The sequence below is a fragment of the Pseudopodoces humilis genome, chromosome 4, assembly GCF_049639895.1.
Source record: "Pseudopodoces humilis isolate 2021_Gansu_Grassland_sample_001 chromosome 4, ASM4963989v1, whole genome shotgun sequence".
Taxonomy (NCBI): Eukaryota; Metazoa; Chordata; class Aves; order Passeriformes; family Paridae; genus Pseudopodoces; species Pseudopodoces humilis.
In genome coordinates this window covers 38,847,605-38,867,028 of record NC_142203.1, presented here as the reverse complement: position 1 = coordinate 38,867,028, position 19,424 = coordinate 38,847,605, and the positions used below count along the sequence as shown (strand labels likewise).

Below are 19,424 nucleotides of genomic sequence, written 5' to 3'. Positions count from 1 at the left end.
ATTGTTCCTCATTGCATGCTCCAAAGTCTCACTCAAGATTTAGGAAAGTTAGCTTTCCAGAGAGACTGTGGTGTTTTCTGGTTTGGGGCCTTAATTTAATGTTTTTTATAGTTGCCTCTAGTAAGCCCTAGTGACATTAATAGCCCCTGAGGAAAACACTGTTTTATATGATATTGTAAAGGGTAGCATCCCTGCTCCAGAGTGCTTTATATGTTTGGGAGGCCAACCAGTAAATCTTTATTACCACGTGCAGTGAGGACTCTTACGTCCCATGGTCTTGTCGAGCTGTGAGGGTTATGACAATTAAGGCAGCAGAAGTAGTGGCTGCAAGCACCCTTGCAACAAGCCTTTCCTTCAAGTACGTAGTATTCAAGAGGGGAGGTAAGAAATTGCAATCAGTGATGAAAATAAAGGATGTGTACAGATAGATATGTGTGTGTGTGTGTGCATGTATCTGCATGTGTATATATGTATGAATATATATATATGTATAAAGCAAGGGTTAATTATGACATAGCATACAATCAAGCTACTGTGCAATGAAGGAATATGGTGAACTTAATATTTGGCTCCTGTTTATTTAAAAACTACCTTGCAGAAGGTTGCAGAAAGTGTGCCTGACTTACCTTGTTATAGTTGGAACTTTGTGGCAGTTACTAGAACTGAAGGAGAGAGCAAAATCTTTCTCTCTTATGCTGTAGTTGCTGTGTGGATGCTTGGGAAGACTTGGAATTCCAGATCTTAACATGAAGACTGATAGAACAGTTGTTCTTTTTCTATCTTTTTCTCAGAAAAAAAACACAAAAAACAACCAAAAAAGAACATTTCAATTGCTGCTATTTACTGCACCTTTTCACTTCTTGTTGATCCAGTTTTCCAAATGCCAGATTTGTTTTTAATTAGTACTTGAACCAACATTTCTATTTATAGGCATTAGAATATATTTTAATCACATCTGAATACCAGTGAAATGTCAGTGGTTCTATTATGGGAAGAGGAATTAACAGGGAGATAGATCAAAGCAATAGCTATGTTGTTGTTGCTGTTTCATGCCTGTGAATTGTAAGCGCCAGGCCACAAGCTTCAGTTTCTCAGGTTTTTCCTTTTTCACTTGCATGCTTTCTTTTTTCCTTGCAGTACTTGAAAAGTACACAGTCTGTCAGAATTCTTCTTGAGAAAAAATTCCACAAACCCACAAGATTAGGACCTCTATAAAATGAATGTAATCTCCATTTTATTTTACAAGGTAAAACCAAGGGTTTAGCAAGACAACTCACTTAGAAGTATGACTAAGATAACATTACTATTAGCATTTTACCAGTCATCAGATCCCAGACACCTACAGTTCTTTATAGGGAACTAGCTTCCATGGCCTCACCTACATGTAGAACAGACTATTTGTGCCTCATTCTCATGTATGTGCACAGGGGATTTTTGTTCTTGTAACCCCAGGACAAAGAATTGCAGTCTGAGCCTGTTCTTATCTAGATTTAATTTGTGAAGACACAAATCACTTATAGTGATCCTGTTGTGCTACTGGAGTTCAAATGTTCTCAGTAACTAAACATCAGAAATTAATTTTTAAAAATAAAAACATAAAAAACTTGCAGGCAGGCCAATAAAAGGAAGAAAACTGTCAGTGTCAGAGGGTTTATTCCAGGATTTTTGGAAATGAGGTTATCAGCTGTGTTTCATCCAGCAGCAGAAAGTTAAGAAATAAACTTGTCTTGTTTTTGAAAAGTAATGTTTAAATTCACAATCATCTTCCAGTAGGGATAAGCAATGACAGTGCCAATAGTGGAAAAGAGTACACAAAAGACTGTGTTTTTTTCATATTTTCACAAAGTTTGGTCTTAAAGTCTGTACATAATTATTTTGAAGATTATTACTGGGAGTCCTTCTGTCCTGCACAAGTATAGCATGGAAAGTCCTTGTTCATATTTCTTAAAGCTTTTCTGTCTATATCACTGAAGCATCTTTATGTTGACTTTAAAATTGACCACGCTTCTTTTAGTAAAGCATTGCATACTTGGTGGTGTCTGCATCTGCCCACAGCAAAGTGCGGATCTGTCCCCAGCCAGTGGAAGCTGCCAACAGCACTGTTTGGTACTCCTGACCATTTGTTACCATGTTCACATCCAGACTTAACAACCTGTGGACACAGATTCTTCGGAAAGGAGTGGAGGGTTTGCAGCAAGTTATCTGTCTTGTTTTGATTCCTTTGTATCAGTCGGGAGAGGAGAAAGGTCAGAGGAAGCCTTGGCCTGGAATATAAAGGTTGATCTCTGTTGAAGAGATCTCCTCAGCTACTTAGTGTAGTTCCCATCCTCTCTCAATTTAGGTTCCAATGCAGATACTCAGGCTCATTGTTTATCTCCCTTCTAAGACAGACACTGATTTGAGTGCTTCTTTTAACAAACAAAGAATAAATCATAGGTTAAGTAACATATTTGTGATCCATAATGTATAACTTCTGAGCCGCAAGAGCCAGAACTGCAGATGGCTTAATCACATTTCAGACTGGTCTGCGCCTAGTCTTGGATGCCAAGAGAGGCTTGTAGGGCATCTGCCAAATTGCAGAATTTGTGACTCCTTTCCACTTTCTGCAGTCCACTTCTGTAACAAATAATTATTTAATTTTCCATTTTTTCCTCAAACCTTGGAACATCTGAGAAAACACAGAACTACAAGTTTGTTTTCAAAAGATTAAATTAATTGGTCTGAGCTATTTGAATTAAGAATATCTAAGAGATCTTTGTTTTGAAAGCAATGAAGGTTTCAACTTTTAAAGCCATTTTTCAATTCTTCTCTCTGTGCCTTGGCTCAGACAAGTGGTATCAGACAAGTGGAAAGCAATTCCATGGAAGAATGATTGTGTCCTCAATTTTATCTTCCTGTTCCCCTATCTTGGTGTGCTGCTTCCCACTACATAACAAAATAACTCATACGCAGGCTACATCTCCATGACATACCACATCTTGCATCCAAGAGGAGCATTATAGAAGCTGGCTGCATTTTGAACATGACACAGTCCAGCTGGAAGTTCAGCTGGCTGGGGAGAAATGGGATATGTTATAAAGCAGCATCCACAGTTGCCATCAGACAGCACAGTAGGATAATGAAATTTAAAGCGGGTCTGGGGTTGGTTTTGGTTTTTTTCTTTCCAAGGTGGCTGTTCTGTGCAGCTGTTTCATTTATTCAATATCTAGTGTCTGGTAGAATGTGGAGAGTTGGTCTACATGGAGAGTTTTGGGTGGCTAGTATTTTTTTAAATCTGTCTAACCTTGATGATGTCCTTTCTGATATGACAGTGCAATCTTATCTCATTGAGAACTTTCATATAAATAAAGTAGAGTCAGTCATTTACAAAAGACAACACTGTGAGATCTGAGCTAACACTCAATGAATCTCTTAGCTAGAGGAGCTCTCACATTACTCCCCTTATTTCTGTTCTTCACTTGGTCAGAGGCCTGTAATTTGTGGGCACACAAGGTCACAGAGTGTCTGAGTGGCCTGCAGAGTAGTGAAAAATGTGACAGGAAGATCACAGCCGTCAGAGAAGAACAGTGGGTATGACACTTTCAGTCCTCCTTAAGACCTGACAATATTCTGCAAGAGGGTTTTACTTGTTGCTGAATTATGTAAGAAGTGGTGATAAAAACTACAGGATGTGGATGAATGAGAAATATTTATGGTGTATTTCCCCAGATTTTTTACTGTAGAGTTAGCCTTCCTTCCTTTCCTGCTGTAGGTATCTCTTTTATCTTGCCTGAACAGCATATGGAAAGTTGCTTTGTTGGTTATCCTTGTCTCAGCAAGTTGACTGAAATGCTCTTCACTTACATAATGCTTTCCCTGTATTTGGGATCAAATGTGGCATATTTTGGAGAGAGAAGAGAAACTAGAACTCTTTCTGCAGTAAATGTGAGTAAAATGAGTTAAGATCATAATATCATCAGTCATGTGGGTGGCATAAAGCCATTCTCACACAAGTACTTCATTGTGCATGAGGTCTGCCTGTGAGACCAAGGCTATAAAATGGTGGCATCTTATTTCACTGACAGAAATGCAGTCATGCTAATACAAACCACTGAAGGTGCTTGGCATCCTAGAAGTGGTGAGAATTGTGTTAGGACAAAATAACTTTGATTCATTGGTCTTTCCTAGCCTTTGAAAAGCTGGCAGACATGGAAGTACAAATGAGTTCTTGTCATTTCCCATCTGATGGTGACTGTGTTGAGCTGAGCACATTCTCAGGTTGCATAATTCAGCTGTCCTGCTGATTGTGGATGGGCATTGTTTGAAGTCACACTTATGGAACGGAGCTCTGTGGACAACACCATAAAACTGTGTGAGAAAAGGGAACTGCTTGGGGAAGGTCACTGCACACTTGCAGAAGGCACTTGGAGAGCTTTCCTTTCAGCACAGCCACTGGGCCAGGCCTCCCTTGGGGCAGGGACTCAGAAGCAGTCTCCAGCTTCTGAGTACAACACAATTAGTAATGTGTTGCAGATACCTCCACAGGCTTGTCCGTCCTTCTTGACTATACTGCGTAGCAACAGGTAGGCATATTTCAGACAGTGGCACTGCAAGCTCAGAGGGAGAGCCATGGTTCTTTTCCTTAAATGATGTCATTCTTGGTATGAAACACCAAATCAGTAGATAAAAAGGGTGACAGCTTGAGCTGATTACAGGGCTTTGCTTTCTAGTGAATTTGGGATTTTTCTGCAAAAGGAAAAATAGTTTCTATATTTATTTAATATTTAAATATACAGTTTATTATTCAGTTTCAGTTCAAGTCAGGATTTTGGATAATACAGTATGTTTTGCAGGACTTACAAATCTGCTGTGAAAATTTACCAGGAGCGCAAAATAAATTTCACCTGCCTTTTCCTTTCTGAATGTTTCAGTTAGAGCATACCATAGGTATGGTTACACTGAATATTTTTTTATTTGCAATTGAATTGCAATTAGCACATCAGGAGGAACTTGATATAAGGAATCTAGAAAAGAATAATAAGGAACCTAGAAAAGGCTCTGTAGATGAATTGGCCTGCATGGTAAATTTGTTTCTGGAATAAATCATATCTGAGTTTTGAACACTCAACCATTACTGAGGCAGTACCTTCATAAAATGGAAAAGAAAGAAGAAATATGTGTTTTCACAAAGTGAAATCTCTTTACTATTATCAGTCAGGTGCTTTTGACACACATCCTTATAGAAATACTATCTCTTTTCCTTGCTCTACTTCTCTGACTTCCCTGTGCAAATCCTAGCATTGGATATCTGTCATAGAATGCCTTTCCTGTTTTCACTAGAAAAAGAACTAATTTCAGGGTATATTGTAGACTGTCCTCACTGCTGATAAATGTCTTGACTGAAGCCGTAGCCGCTTGCAAAATGTCCTCTGTGATCTTGAAAAATTTTGGGCCTTCACTCTGTTTCATGTTCTTGTTCATGTTGCATCTAAATGCAATTTGCAGTCTCTTTGGTTGGTATTGATATTGGTTAATTTTTCAAAAGCATGCATTTGCAGGAGCTGAATTTTTTTCCCAATGAAAGGAGCTTAGAAAAGGGTAGCTTCTAGGAAGGTGGCACTTGCTTCCCAAAGATGAGGTCCAAAATTCAGTGTAAAGCTGAGAAAATTGGAACAAGATGAGGGGAAAACTTCCAGTGACAGCCATGAGAGTCATCCCATGAGACTCACCCTGGCTCATGTGCCCAGTGTGACTGAGTGGATGTGTTGAGAAAAATTTGTAAGACTGGCTGAAGGATAATCTTGAGTAGCTATACTTTGGGTTTGTTTTGTTTCTACATGTGAAGTAGGGGGCTTTTCCAGCCACTTGAGAAGAACAGAAAATCCCTCTGTCAGCATTAGCTGAAGGGCATGATCAGAGCACGAGATTTATGGAGCACTGGAAATAGCTTTGAACCAGTCAGCACTCCTGGTCCCACACCCCTCCAGGAGCCAACAGCAATACGCTTGTTCCAAGTGATCTCAGTGGCTGCTGGGTGGCATGAGCAGAAGTTTTTGTGCCCTGACTGCTGCCATTACTGGTGCTCTTCACTTATCATCCCTGATTTTTCTAGCCAGTTCTGGACTTAATTTCCTCTGTCTGGCAGCCTAAAAATTTAGCGAGACTTGGAAAGCAGGGAAGCTGATGGTAAGAGGGAACCAAAAATGCATCTGGGTTGGTTTGGCATTTCTTTACTGCTTATCCAAAAAATCTGTGGAGGAAGGGATTGGAGATAATTTCGTGTCCTATTGTCCAGCAATGAGAATGAAATGGTAGGGTCCTCTGGGCTTCTGAAGTCAGTCCTAAAGGTTTGCTGAATTGAATGCAATTGCTTTATATAAAATTTTACTCAGTATTTCTGTGTCAGCCAATACAAACCCAGTGCTGTAATATAAACCATCTGCCTTTGTCAAGAAATTTAAAAGGTTACTCTGTTTGCATATATATGATAGCACTGGCATAGATGCCATGACAAGGAGGGGGTAGTTTTTAAAATACAAACAAAATTCCCTAGCTATCAGCCATAGGGATGTTCCTCTGAGGTCTGCTTTTTTTGGGAGGTTTTTTGGTTGTCTTGTTTTGGTTTTCAATTCTGAAAAACAATCTGAAAGTATTTTTATTTAAAATAAACTTACTTTGAGACTTTATCCAAATAGCTCATAAAATGCTTCTCACTTCTGGTTAAAGTCTGATGGCAGATGCAGAGTATTCCTAATAGGACCACAGATTTGGAAAAAAATATACTGTGTCCTGTGAAGTCTAAATGCTTCAAGAAGCAGAACAATTCAAAGGTGCAGGTTCTGATGTCATTTCTTAAACACAGATATGATTCCACCACTGGGTCACTGACTTAATAACATGTGGGTAAAGTCTGCTGTCCTACTTTCAACAGTTGTGCCACTCGGAGTTGCAGTATCCTGAAGAGGGATTTTGTTGTGTTCCACATGGTGTAAGCCTTGTCCTAAGCAACAACCGTCACTGTATTACAGCAGCATGGAATAAAAGAGGTAGAGAAGGTGACTGAAAAATATCAAACATGGAGAAAAATCTAAATGTTCTCATTACAGGAATGAGCACATTTCTGAGTTTATAACATCAATGTATTTTTCACCTAAGAATGTTTGCTGGGCATTGAAGAAGGGAGAGTGTGTATGAGAGTGATGCAAAAGGTCTTTGGAGTAAAAATCTTGTATTTAATTAGTTTGAAAGTTGGAAGCCAGGTTTTAAGGAATGTGAAATTAGAAGGATGTGAGCATGGGCTGAGTAGGCTGGCTGTGATCTAAGTTATGGAAAAAAAGACAGCCATATTGTTCATTGCTTAGAATTTGAGTCTTATTTTCATATGGAGTTCCAGATTCTGTCTATGACAGTAATCTTGGCTGATAATAACAAATGTTTTGACCACAATCAGTGTGGGAGACCAAAGATAAAAGGGTTTTTTGCCTCTAGTTACAAGATAGATAAGATATAAGCAGAGAGATGGAGAGAGGGGCATAGGCAAAGGGGATAGCTTACTGTTGCCTTGATACTTACAGCAGCCTTTCCTTTTGCTGAACAGGAGATATAATTTAACAATAATTGGTAACAGACTGTTGGTGTGCTTGATCTCAGACTCTTCAGAGTTGCATTTCTGCATCAGATGTATATGTTTATGTGCTTTTTTCCACAATAATGCCTGAATTTATAAGCCCAGCGTGCTTTTATGTGCATATAATAAATAACCTGTGTTGAAAAACATATGCAGACACTATATGGGTAAAAATTATAAGCAGACTCTATCTGGAGACAGCCAGAAGAGACAGTGGTAATGGGAAGTGTTTGAATTGCCTGCTATGGTGATATAAAATAAATTTCTGCAGATTCCAGAGATACTGTTGGGGTAGGACAAGGGATGACAGCTTCAAACTGAAAGAGGGCAGGTTTAGATTAGCTGTTAGGAAGAAATTCTTTCTTGTGAGGGTGGTGAGACACTGGCACAGGTCACCCAGAGAAGCTGTGGATGCCCCTTCCGTGGCCGTGTTCAAGGCCAGATTGGCAAAAGTGTGTGTTTGGATATGTACATATGCCAAAGCCAAGCTTACCTTGCTGAAGGCAGGAGGCTTGTCCCTGCAGTACCTCTCTGATGTTGGTTGGGACCTGGTCTTCCTTCTCCTCCCTCTGAGGTGCAGGATCTCCTGGTCCCCCAGCACCCTCTCCATACTCACCCTCACACTGTGTCTTCACACATGCAGTCACACTCACAGGAGTACCCTGCTGGGGAAGGAAGGAGTGAGAATTGAGAGCAGACAAGGTGGCACAAGCATTGCTTCTGTCACCAGCCAGAAGGCAGCCTTGCTCCTGAGAGCTGGCAGCGCCAAAGCAAAGCTCAGCACACTTGTCCAGTGAAATTGTTGTAAAGGTGGATGCTGACATCTTTTCTGCCATCTTCATCTTGCTGCAAGCTGTGAATGGCACTGGTGCTCCAGCATGCTGAGCAGGCAATACTGAAAATGCAGGCAAAGGGAAAGCATTTGGTTCCAGTATAAGTGGTGTATCTGTGTTTTAAATGAAGATTTATTTTTTAAAGCCTTTGTTTTTGAAATTTTGTTCACATGCTGTGTTTTCTTACCTTACATGCACTATGATATAGGAGCTGGTCTCCCCAGTATGGGGACAGTGGCAGTGCAAATGTACACGTGGAGAGAAAAGCCTTCAGGCACCATGACAGTGTGGTCTCCCAGACAGTGCTGTTGAAGCTGTCACACTGCTTTTGTGCTGGTGGCCTTTTTGTTGTCTAACAGTTCTCTGGGTCATTTCCCTATTATCACTTTGTTGGTCTACTGTAAAGCTGGAGACCATCCTGTTTTGTATCCATCTCCTGTTAGACAGGGTAAGGAGAAGGAGGCTGAAGAGCATTGAGATTACAGAATTCAGCATCCCAACCAAGCCTCTTATTCACAGTGACAGCTTTGACATCAAAAGAGAGACACAGTCAGTGCCACCTTTGAAAAAGGATTAGACATGGCTTCTTAGTCTCTTGCCTTTTCTGACTTCTTTTGGAAAATTTTTTTCCTACCAACACAGCTGTCATTGATCACAGATGGGGCCCACATAGGGAGAAGTGTGTCTGGTTTGTAGCTCTCTTCTGTAAGCCTGAAGTGGACGAAAAAAGGGCATTTGTCTTCTCCAAACAAGTCCTCAGCATTTGCTGTCTCGCCAAGAGTGAATCCTGTCCTGAAGTGCTATCCTTTGGTTGCTATGCCTTTCTGATCACGGAGAGCAGCAAGGTTGCCTGCTGCTCTGCCTGGGCTTTCTGAAGCAGCATGTTTTGTGATTCCTGGCTTCTGTTTGGTCCTGTAGAAAAGATCCTCTGTGCTGGCTGTGGGAGAGATACATGTTTTATTTGCAGGTGGAAGTGGAGTCATGTTTACAGCCTGTGTAAGCTGATGAGGTTGCTCTTTAGCAAGGCTATGGTACTGTGTAAACTTTTAACATTGTGTTCTGTAGAACTGAGTGAATGCTAAAACAGGAGCATGTGTTTGGAGGGGAGGAGAAAGGACAGAAAGAAAATATATGTCACTAAATCACATTTATAAATGTGAGAAGGTTCAAGCAGGCACCTGTTGCTGCTTGAGGCTTGCACAAGTGTGGAAGTATTGCTGCCTGGCCCATGGGCACACTAGCACAGGTACAGGTTCAAATGCTGCCAACTATCCCACAGTCTGCCAATGACCGAGCAACAGAATTTGCCTTTCAAATATTGATTGTGCTTCTTATACTAAATACAGTAGTTGCTGCATGAGCTCTACCCACAGCTCTTCATCAGTGCTATTGAGTGAAAGAAGGAGGGAGGTATGGGGCTTGCATGTCTTTCTTACCAGCATCCTTCATAGTGTGCAATTGCTTGATCTCTGCAGAAATATAAATCAGAAGGAGTAGAATTAATTGAGAAAGTAGAATATTGCTACCAATATTACCAAAATCTAATGTCTGATATTCTAAAATGCTAAATTATATGCTAAAATTAGCTTTTAAGTGACTTACTTTTTAATGACCAGTTCATATTCCAGGTTTTAAATTATTTTAGACCTCTTCATAGTCCTCCTCGTAATGACAATTAGCTCCTGACAAAGTTTTGATCTGCCAGCCCATTACTGCCTTAGAGTTTCCTGAATGACCATGCTTTTTGTTTTTGTTGGGGTGTCAGTGGGCTGAGCTACTCATACTGTGCTGCACAGCTGGAAAAGAGGTGGTCCAATGTGGCGGGAATTGCCTGTACAATCTGTCTTTACAACGTGTCTTATACAGCTGCTTACACAATCGGTGATGTCGAATACAGAGCACGGTGGAGCTTCATGAGCTCAATCTGCCTCAGGTCCAGCTACTGAACGGCAGTTCATTCCACTACTCAAAGTAAAATACAGCCTGAGTATGGCTATCAAAAGCCATTTTTTAAATTTGAAATATTATCATCATTTTGTCCGTAACTCTGGAAAATTGAGGGGTTTATACTGTAACAGAGCATTGCACTGTGAGAAACGACATTAACTGAACCTTGATGTCGTGAGGGTCTCAGGAAGAAAGACTGCCTTAAAGATTGCTGCTGCTGTGGTGGTGTGTCCAGCCACCCTCTGGTTTCTTTGGGCTCTACAGTGCTGTCAGAGCAAGCGCTACAAGACCTGAGAGAAAACTTAGGCTATGAAAAGTCCAGTTTTTGATCTAAAATAAAGCTAATTTAAGCTGATAGACAGCTCCTTTACTCAGTCTCCTGACAAACACTTGGCAAACACAATAATCACAACTACAGAATCCTTGTAAAAAGAATGAATCCATTCTATTTGCATCCAGTAGTTTTTTGGCTATTGAGTACAGTCTTTCAGATTGCCAAACTGATAGTCTGTCAACACAGTTGTAACACAAAAAGCTGCTTCATTGCTCCTGATGAGCTGCTTCAGCATCCCTCACTTGGGCAAGTTTCAATGAAATCAAATTCACTTTCTAAAGTACGTTTTTACTGTGGCATAAAAGATAGGAGTGCCCACATGAAATTCAGACTATATAGAATGAAAAGTCATTGGTGTATTAAAGAAAAACTGTTACAGATAAGATGGGGGGGGACGAAAGTCATTAAATGAAGTGTAAAATTAAACTGTAATTTTTCTATGCCAAACAACTGTAAAACCTGTTTTTTAGATCAAATATTGCCCAGCAACATTTTTTTTTCTTAATTAAATAGGAAAATTATCTAATATTTGCATCTAATTTATCTGTAGATAGGAAGAGACTAGTGATAAATGCTTTCAGATGAAACAGAAAAGCATTCTGGTGCTCTGGAATGCTTCCTTATTGTTAATTAAAATTTATCTGTTGTAGTATAGCTTGGTTATTTGAAAAAAAATCTCTGTTTTTTCCTCTCTGAATTAGACTGGAGTCTGACTTCTGAGACTCTTTAATTAACATTTAAGAGTCAAGTTGTTCAAACAATTTTTCCAATAGAATCTGAACCTGTATTTTGTAAAGATCACAGATACCTCGTACCTTTAATAAAAGTTCCATTTTTTTCGACAATAGCTCCTACTCTATTTCAAATGATCCCGTTTTCTAAGATCTTTAAGTATGTTGTTTTTGTTCAGTGATTTAGATTTGTTGTCTTATGGCGCCTTTTAAATTGGATCCAGCTATTAGCAAAATGTACTCATCTTCCCTGAAGCTAGATTCCCATTCTGCAGACCAAAAGTTTAGTAAAGTCTAACTTTTTTCTCCGTTTAATAAAGGCATGGTTTAAATTACTTGTTTTCTAAATCTTATGGGTAGACCTCAGTAGTAAAATATTTATTTTTTTGCTTGTATGCAGCTCTGAGAATTGGATTCAATTATCCTTAAGGACTCCTTCCAACTCAGCTGTGATTCTGTGAGATTCTGTGATTACTGTGTGGAAAGGCCAAATAATTGGTTTGTTTAGCCCGGTGAAGAGAAGGAGTGACCTAATAGCAATCATCTGTACCTGAAGTGAGCCTGTAAGAAAGATGGAGAGTGGCTATTTGCAAGAGCATAGAGTGACAGGACAAGGGGGAATGGTTTGAAACTGAGAGTAGCCCTAGATTAGATATTAGGAAAAAATTATTTAATCCAAAAGTGGATAGACGCTGGAACAGGTTGCCCAGAGAAATTGTGGATGCCCCATTTCTGGAAGTTGCCACATCCAAGATTGCATGGGGCTTTGAGCAACTTGATCTAGTGGAAGGTATCCCTGCCATGGCAGGAGGGTTGAAACTACATCATCTTTAGAGTCCCTTTCAACACATTTTATTCTGGGATTCTATGATTGTGTGGGGCAGGGAAGAATAACATGGATTAGTCAAAAGAGTTGATCATGTGGGCCAGAAACAATTAATATCTCTTTAATTTAAGACATGTTCAGAATATCTTTAAAAATATCGTTTTCTCAGGTATATATGTCACTGGGAGCTTTTCTTTTGAAAGCCAAGCTGTGTATTTGGTACCTTACCTGGCTTTAGTCTGTCAGCTTCAAGCACCGTTTCCCAAAAGGTCTTGGCCCAGGTTGCTAAAACAAAGGGACTGCCTTAGAGCTGTGTCATTAGAATATTTTATGTAAATTTCCCCCCCTCAAATAATCTCATGCAGCAGCTTGCATTGTTTGAAAACAGACCAAACAAAAATTTTGGTCGTGGTATCTTCCAATGAGCTGTCAAAATGCAGGTAACTTTTGAGTTACAAACAATATTGTGCAATACTGTTTATTTTTTTAAAAAATGAAATTAAAAGATACTATCAGACTCCTGGAATTAGTAAAAGCTTCTGCTCGTATATTTTGTCCTATATTTGGGACCCTGCTGTCTGACAGTAGCATCCCTTCACAATGTTCCTTGTAGGTACATGCCAATACTTAGATCTCAATGTTGTTGATACTTAAGAAAATTGAATTTTGTACCTGAGACATTTGAGTGTCTCTGTCTTCATGTTACTGGACTGTGCCTCAGAAATGTACTATTCATATGAGTATTGTGTTGCAAAACACAGTGACAAACTTCATTCAGCTTAAAAAGCTGGCACAGGAGACAGCCCCAACACCTCCAAAAGCAGGGTGGGAGGAAAAAACAATTGCCGAGCAATGAGAATCCATCCACAAGGAACCTGAGGTGTCAGCAGGCCTCCATTGCTCCTCTGCCCCACTTCTCCCCGTCCTTGGCCATCAGTCCTGGACTTGGGAGGACAGCTCTTAACCCTGGTATTGCAGGCTGAGAAAATAAATTTCAGTTCCAACTTCAGCATGTGGGTCCTCGCAGCTGCCAAACCAGTAAGAGTGTGGGTGGGTGGGTGGGTGAGCAGTTAAAGGTGTTGCTTCAGATCCAGCAAAGTCCTATGTGCTTTCTGCCAGCAATAACAGGATGGATTGCTGTGAATTACTTTTCAGGTTTAGTTTATATTGTTTACGGTGTAACCGGCCAAAACGACATATGCTGTGAATCTCTGAACTGTAGAAAAAGCACAGGGAAACATGCAGAGAGAAAACTGCAAGAGGACTAATGAATTCTTATTTTTGTCGCTGAGTATTTGCTCCTGGGAGGAAAAGAAAAGCCAAGAAGAGCATACACAGGATGTGGTATGGTTAGCCCAGTAGTACCACAAGCTGCTTGGTTTTGAAATTTCCTTTTGAGACAGTTTTATTGAAAGTGCCTGTTCACATGACTCATTCATTAGGCTGTGAAGCATTGGGGCCCATTTTGCTCTTGCCTCTCTAAGCACTGGATGAGATGCTGGGAACTGATTTTTTTTTTTTTTTTTGCGCCCTACTCTAATGTGACTTAAATTCTTATGTTTGTGGAATCAGCCTTAGGGATATGGAGCATCATCGAAAAATCACTTCTTTGTAGTGCATGTGTTTGAGAAACTGTTCTAGCTGCAGTTTGGGCAACACGGCTGTCTACACCATATGGTGCAGAGGGTCGGAATGTAACCAATACATTTCAGTCCACATTGTGCAAGGACCCCCCTGCCCTTCTTGCACTCAGAGCCAGCCTTGATTTCTGTGCTTTGCTTTCTGGGGTCTTGTACAAGTCACAGGGAGCCAGAAGGACTGGCTGAGCTGATGGTTTCACAAGGTCCTTCAGCAGCCATTGATTTTCCTGCAGTTTGGTCTGCCATGGATTTGGGGCAGACAGGAGGCAAATGTGTAATCTGAGGATAAGAGGCATGCTGCTCCTGCCCCAGCTGGCAAAGTGCCAGCGTTTCAGGTCTGGGAATGTGCTGGGATTTGTACTCACCCTGGGAAAGAAAAGGAAAAAAGCAAAATAGAGAAAGAAAAGTGTGTGCTGTCTCAGATCTCACTCAACAAATATTTTTCTTTTTAACTATTTGAATAGATGTTGGTTGCCAAGGACAGAAACCATATGGAGGAAGGAACAGGCACAGCTTAGTTCTGTGTTTTCCAGAGCCATTGGAATTCAGATGATCCAGCCATGATGCACTGTCACTCATACATGGTGTTAGCATGTGAAGAAGACCACACCAACGCCTTCACAGAGAGAATTTTTTTCTGCTCTCCATGCAGCTACAATGGTTGGACCTAGAAAACTGTCCTGGGAGCCAACTGGCTTCTGTGCTCTTTAAGCCAGGTCCCTACTTGTTATCAAGAGTACTCAGAAATGGGGGCCCTTATATCTTGTGACTCCACCTTTAGATCCAGAAATGCTTTAATAACTGCAGGGGAAAGAAAAGCCTCCACCAGGAGGTATGAAGAGAGCCCCATCCCAGAATACTTTATAGTCTGCTGTTGAAATATTCTCACTGAAGGCACAGGTTGAGGTCATGAGCGACCACAGAAGCTGCACTTGATTGCTTACCTCCTGGGTAAGTGCTGTAAGTGCTGGATCATGAGATGTAGAAGAGCAGTGATCACAGGAGGGGGCCACAGACCCTATCTCCTCCTCATGTTTCTCCTTGTTAATACCAGAATACATTAGGAATTCTGTTTGGATTTTTTGTTGTTTGTTTGTTATAAGAAGAATGTTCTATGTTATAGGAAGAATGTGCAGAGTACAGTGTATCTACAGTCTTTTAAATGTGTTTATATTGTTTGGTTAACTCATCTTACAGATAGGAAAGGTGTATGGTTGAGTTTTGAGTCTGGGTAGTTTGACCCAGGCAAGGAGCTGCTTGGTGCTATGAGAAACACCCTGTAACAAAGCTGGATTGCCTGGGAAGATTTACTGGAGAAACATTTAGTTGTCTCCTGGGAGAAGCAGCAGCTGGGTAGGGTTTTGAAGGTTTACATTATGAATATGGGCATATGCAGCAAAGTGAGTTGAATCTTGGAAAGCTATTTATTTTGTAAATTTAGCTCTGGTTCCACTAGCAGGAATCCTAACAGCTGCTATTTTGTCAGCAAGAAGCTGTAAGAAACAGCAATTATTCCCTATCATGCACAGCACTGTTGCTATTCAGTATCTTAAATGCAGCAAGTGCAAAACTCACCCAGTCCCAAAACCTCACAGCTTTTTATTTTCATCAGGTGTGTTCAAACTATATTGTATAAGGGGTCAGCTGAAAAGAGGTATCAAGTACACAGGACCTGTGGTCATTTATCACTTGTTATTATGCTAATAGGATTAACATCTAATGTAACATAATTCTGTAAATTTTTTTCCGGATCTATAAAGTTGGCAGGGATGAAAATTATTTTCAAAACCTTATTTCCAAAAGCAACAGTGTCTTTTTCCCCATCTTCCCTTTCTGTCTTCAGTTCTCAATGTTACCACTACATCTGTCATTCAGAAAAAGGTTCATATTTGGCTACTTCATATAAGTACAATTTGGACTCAGTTTTGAAAACTATTAAAAATGTTAACATTTCACTCTTACTATGAAAGGTGATTTCTATTAGGTGCCCTGTCTTTTGAAAGATGGTGAGAGAAAAGGCTGAAACAGAAGCACTGGGAGTTATTCCACTTAACTGGTTTCCTTTACTATCTGTGCTGAATGGCTAATGGAATATAAAATGTTAGGCTGATCACTGCCTGCAATCAGGCAAGCCTTGCTGGAGGGTAAGATTATGCTTACGCCACAAGAATGGCTAAGAACAAAGTCAAAAATGCAAAGACAAAACATGTAATTCATGTTCGCACTACTTAAGTAGACCATTTTTTCACTTGCAATTTGCTAGAAAACTTTGTTACGGTGTGTCAGTAACTTTTTATCCAAGTGTATTGGTAGAACAGAACCACATCTTTTTAAATGCAGATGAATTTTAAATGCTTAACAATGTGCTTAAAATCTGTTAGTAGCAGAACTGATTCATTTAAGTGAAAGTTCCCTCCTTCATGGGTTGATATCTAACTTTTTGGCATGGATTTAATATTGGTACAAAATTACATTTAAGCCTTTTTATGACTTGTATGATAAACAAGGGGTTACATAGGGGATATTATCAGTTATTTTCTGTGGCTTCTCCAGACCACTGCAGTGGTAATTTCTGTTTCCTGCCATTCCCCCCACACCCCGCTTTTGACAATAAGAAAGAAATAACCTCTAGCCTAACTTAAAAGAAGGAAAGTCAAGACTGGAAACAGTGGCAGTGAAGATGCTGTGTGCTTTGATCTGGGTTAATTTCTAGCACAGAATCAGGAATTTGTTTTTTGGTACCCTGGGTTTCCAAAGCCCAGGCTGAGGTGCACAGAGCTTTGGCTCCTCTGTCCAGTTGACTGACCTGCCAGGCTGCAACTTGCCAAAAAATACAAACCCAACAAAGATGAAAAAGCCAAACTGGTATGGATATATTATCAGCACCCAAACAGATAAAATATATAAAAATGTTTGTTTGTTTGTTTGTTTTACCTAGTATTATTTTTCTTCCTAAAGGTTCGTCACCGATGGTGTGAACTTGTCATCAAACACAAATATGAGCCTGGGTATGGAGACATTGAGAGATTCCTCAGAGAAGATCAGGTAAGTTACATTTAACTAGCATTGAAAACAATCAACTTTTCAACACCCTTATGCTGAAATTAAAAAAAATAAATTGGTATATTTTCTTGCTGCAGTTTGTCAAAAACTTGGCTATGTATTCATTTTGTTCTTCTGTGGTCCCCTAAACATAGCAATTTAAGGAAGCCACCTAGGGTAGGAGTATTCAACTCCACCTAAACATGCTAATCTTTTATCAAGTGGTGAAATAGAATAGAATTCCTTCTCTCCTTGTATTTTATCCAAGCCAGAGGTAGGAGTGATGCTAGGAATATACTTCTCAGCAGGTTTCTTATGCAGGATGAGGAAGGTAAGTGTGGCTGTGAATGCCAGTGCAGGTATGAGGTAGGTGCAAAGCAGTCGGTGCTGAGGTAACCTCAGTTTTGAAGATGACGGCCATAAGTACTAGAGCACAACAGTGTACATCCAGGGAATGCTAGCCTCCCCATGGTTAGGGACATGCTACCCTGTATTTTCTGGGTTGTGAAGGCCTTAAAAGGCTGGACATACATGATTCCCTTAACATGGCCTTTTATTTCGGCCGTTGTGAATTTAGAATTCTAATTGTACCTCTGCCTTGTTATTTTCTATTTAACTTTTATTTATCTTTATTCGCTATAAACTCTGTAAAATCAAGATATTCCCTGCCTAGGATGATTCTTAAATATTTAAATATAGGTTTAAAAAATGTAAAATGGTGACGATACATCAAAATCTAGGCAAGATATTAATGTTTTTACCTTTTATGCTGGCAATGAACAAAGCTATTTACAGCCAATGAGGGTTTTGTGTTTCCAGGCAACATAGCACAATTGAATTATTGCAGTTTGTCATGCCTTCTTCTAGCTCAGAAGTATACCTCCTATTTATATCTCAGCCAATAAACAGGCCCCGGAGCTCTTGGCAAGTTCTGTATTAAAACAAACAAACAAAAAGGACATAAAAGAACATAATTTTATAAGGAGTTACATATATTGAGCATATTTGTATTCTGTGAAAGTATGGAGATAACCACCAGCAGAACCTGGGGATTCGAAGAACCCTTGAGTTGATAAAACCATACAGAATTGCATTATGTTTGGAATAGCTATTATGCCAAATAAAGACACTTTCTGCAGTGTAGGGAAATAATTTTTGCAACTTTTTAATGTAATCTTCATTTCATTTACTTCAGCAGTGCATACAGTTAATGGTACAAACAGCTTCTGGTGTGATTACTACTTAAATTAGAGCAGTTGCATGTCTGTACTGATCATGTAACATGGCTTTTTTAAAAGTCTGGGAAAAAATGCAAATGAGCTATTTAAATCCTTCAAAGTTCTACAAAACAACAGTGTGTTAACTGCATGTTAATGTTTAGGCCTAGGGGAGAATTATAAATGCTGGGTAGAGAAGGTAGTTCCTATAGTAAGGAAATCTCACCATTTAAAAAATTCTCATTGAGAGCAACTGGAACTCCAAGGCCATTTGTGTGGCTGTCAGACCTTGGTACAGCTGCAAACCTTGGAAATCTGAGGCTTTGGTTCTCTTGGTGTCAGAGCATGCTTAGGGAATTGGCAAGGAGTTTCTGCCACTCTGAGACTTTCTCCTTTTATTTCAGTCATTGTTAAACTTTAAATTTCTCTTCTGGAGAAGAGAACTTCTCTTCTGACGGGTTTTTTAAGGCCATCAGCCAATGCTAGAAAGTGCAAAGAATAGCATTAAAAAATGTATTTTCTCAATGCTATCTAAATTTTTCCATTCCTGCAAGTGTCCAAACAATAACTGGAAAAGTCATGCTAAGCATGCTAAGATGCTAATATTTTGTCACATGTGTAATCCTATTTTCGTAAGTGCAGTTTTAACATTTACTGAATTCCTGTAATGAGCTGGAAAAAATGTATCATCAGAAAAAAAAGATGATCTTCAATATGTTTCCTGTTAAGTTGGCCAGAGCTTTGTTGGCAGTGGTCAAAGGGGCCCAGATCTCCCTACAGGAGCCCCATTGCCTTTTTTTGTAGCTGCTATGTCCAGACTAAATAGTTAGGAAAGTCTGCCTTTGTACCCAAACAGAATTTATGCATGTTAAGCTGTATCTCTGATATAATGGGAGTCAAACACAAACATGACCATATACAGCTGATGTCCAGTTACAGAATTGCCAAATGGGAATTTTGGAGTGGAGTACTTCAGTCTTTGTTCATGGATATGTGAGTAAACATGACAATTGGAAAGAAAATGTGTATCCTGTTGAAGGAAGGAGAAGCTTTTTTCTTAAGGGGCATTTGGAAAAAAATCAGGTAGTGGGTAAAAGAAAACAGTATTCAACTTGAAAAGTGGCAAGGAAAGTGGAGTGAGGAATGATTTTCTTGTCATGCCATAACACAGAACTCATACATTAATAGTTTGTTTTTACATAGTCAACACAGCATATAGACAACCACCCTTAGGCTAAAGAGACACAG

At 39.7% G+C, this 19,424-nt stretch overlaps 1 protein-coding gene across 4 annotated transcripts in view; it reads left to right on the top strand.

Annotated features, from left to right (window-relative positions):
* Positions 1–19,424, top strand: part of AOPEP (aminopeptidase O (putative)) — a 187,735-nt gene that overhangs the window by 164,266 nt on the left and 4,045 nt on the right. For all 4 annotated transcript variants that reach the window (XM_088054368.1, XM_014252315.2, XM_014252314.2 and 1 more), the window contains one exon: positions 16,876–16,962. In XM_088054368.1, coding sequence (XP_087910494.1) covers positions 16,876–16,962 — 87 coding nt within the window. The remainder of the gene's footprint in view (positions 1–16,875; positions 16,963–19,424) is intronic.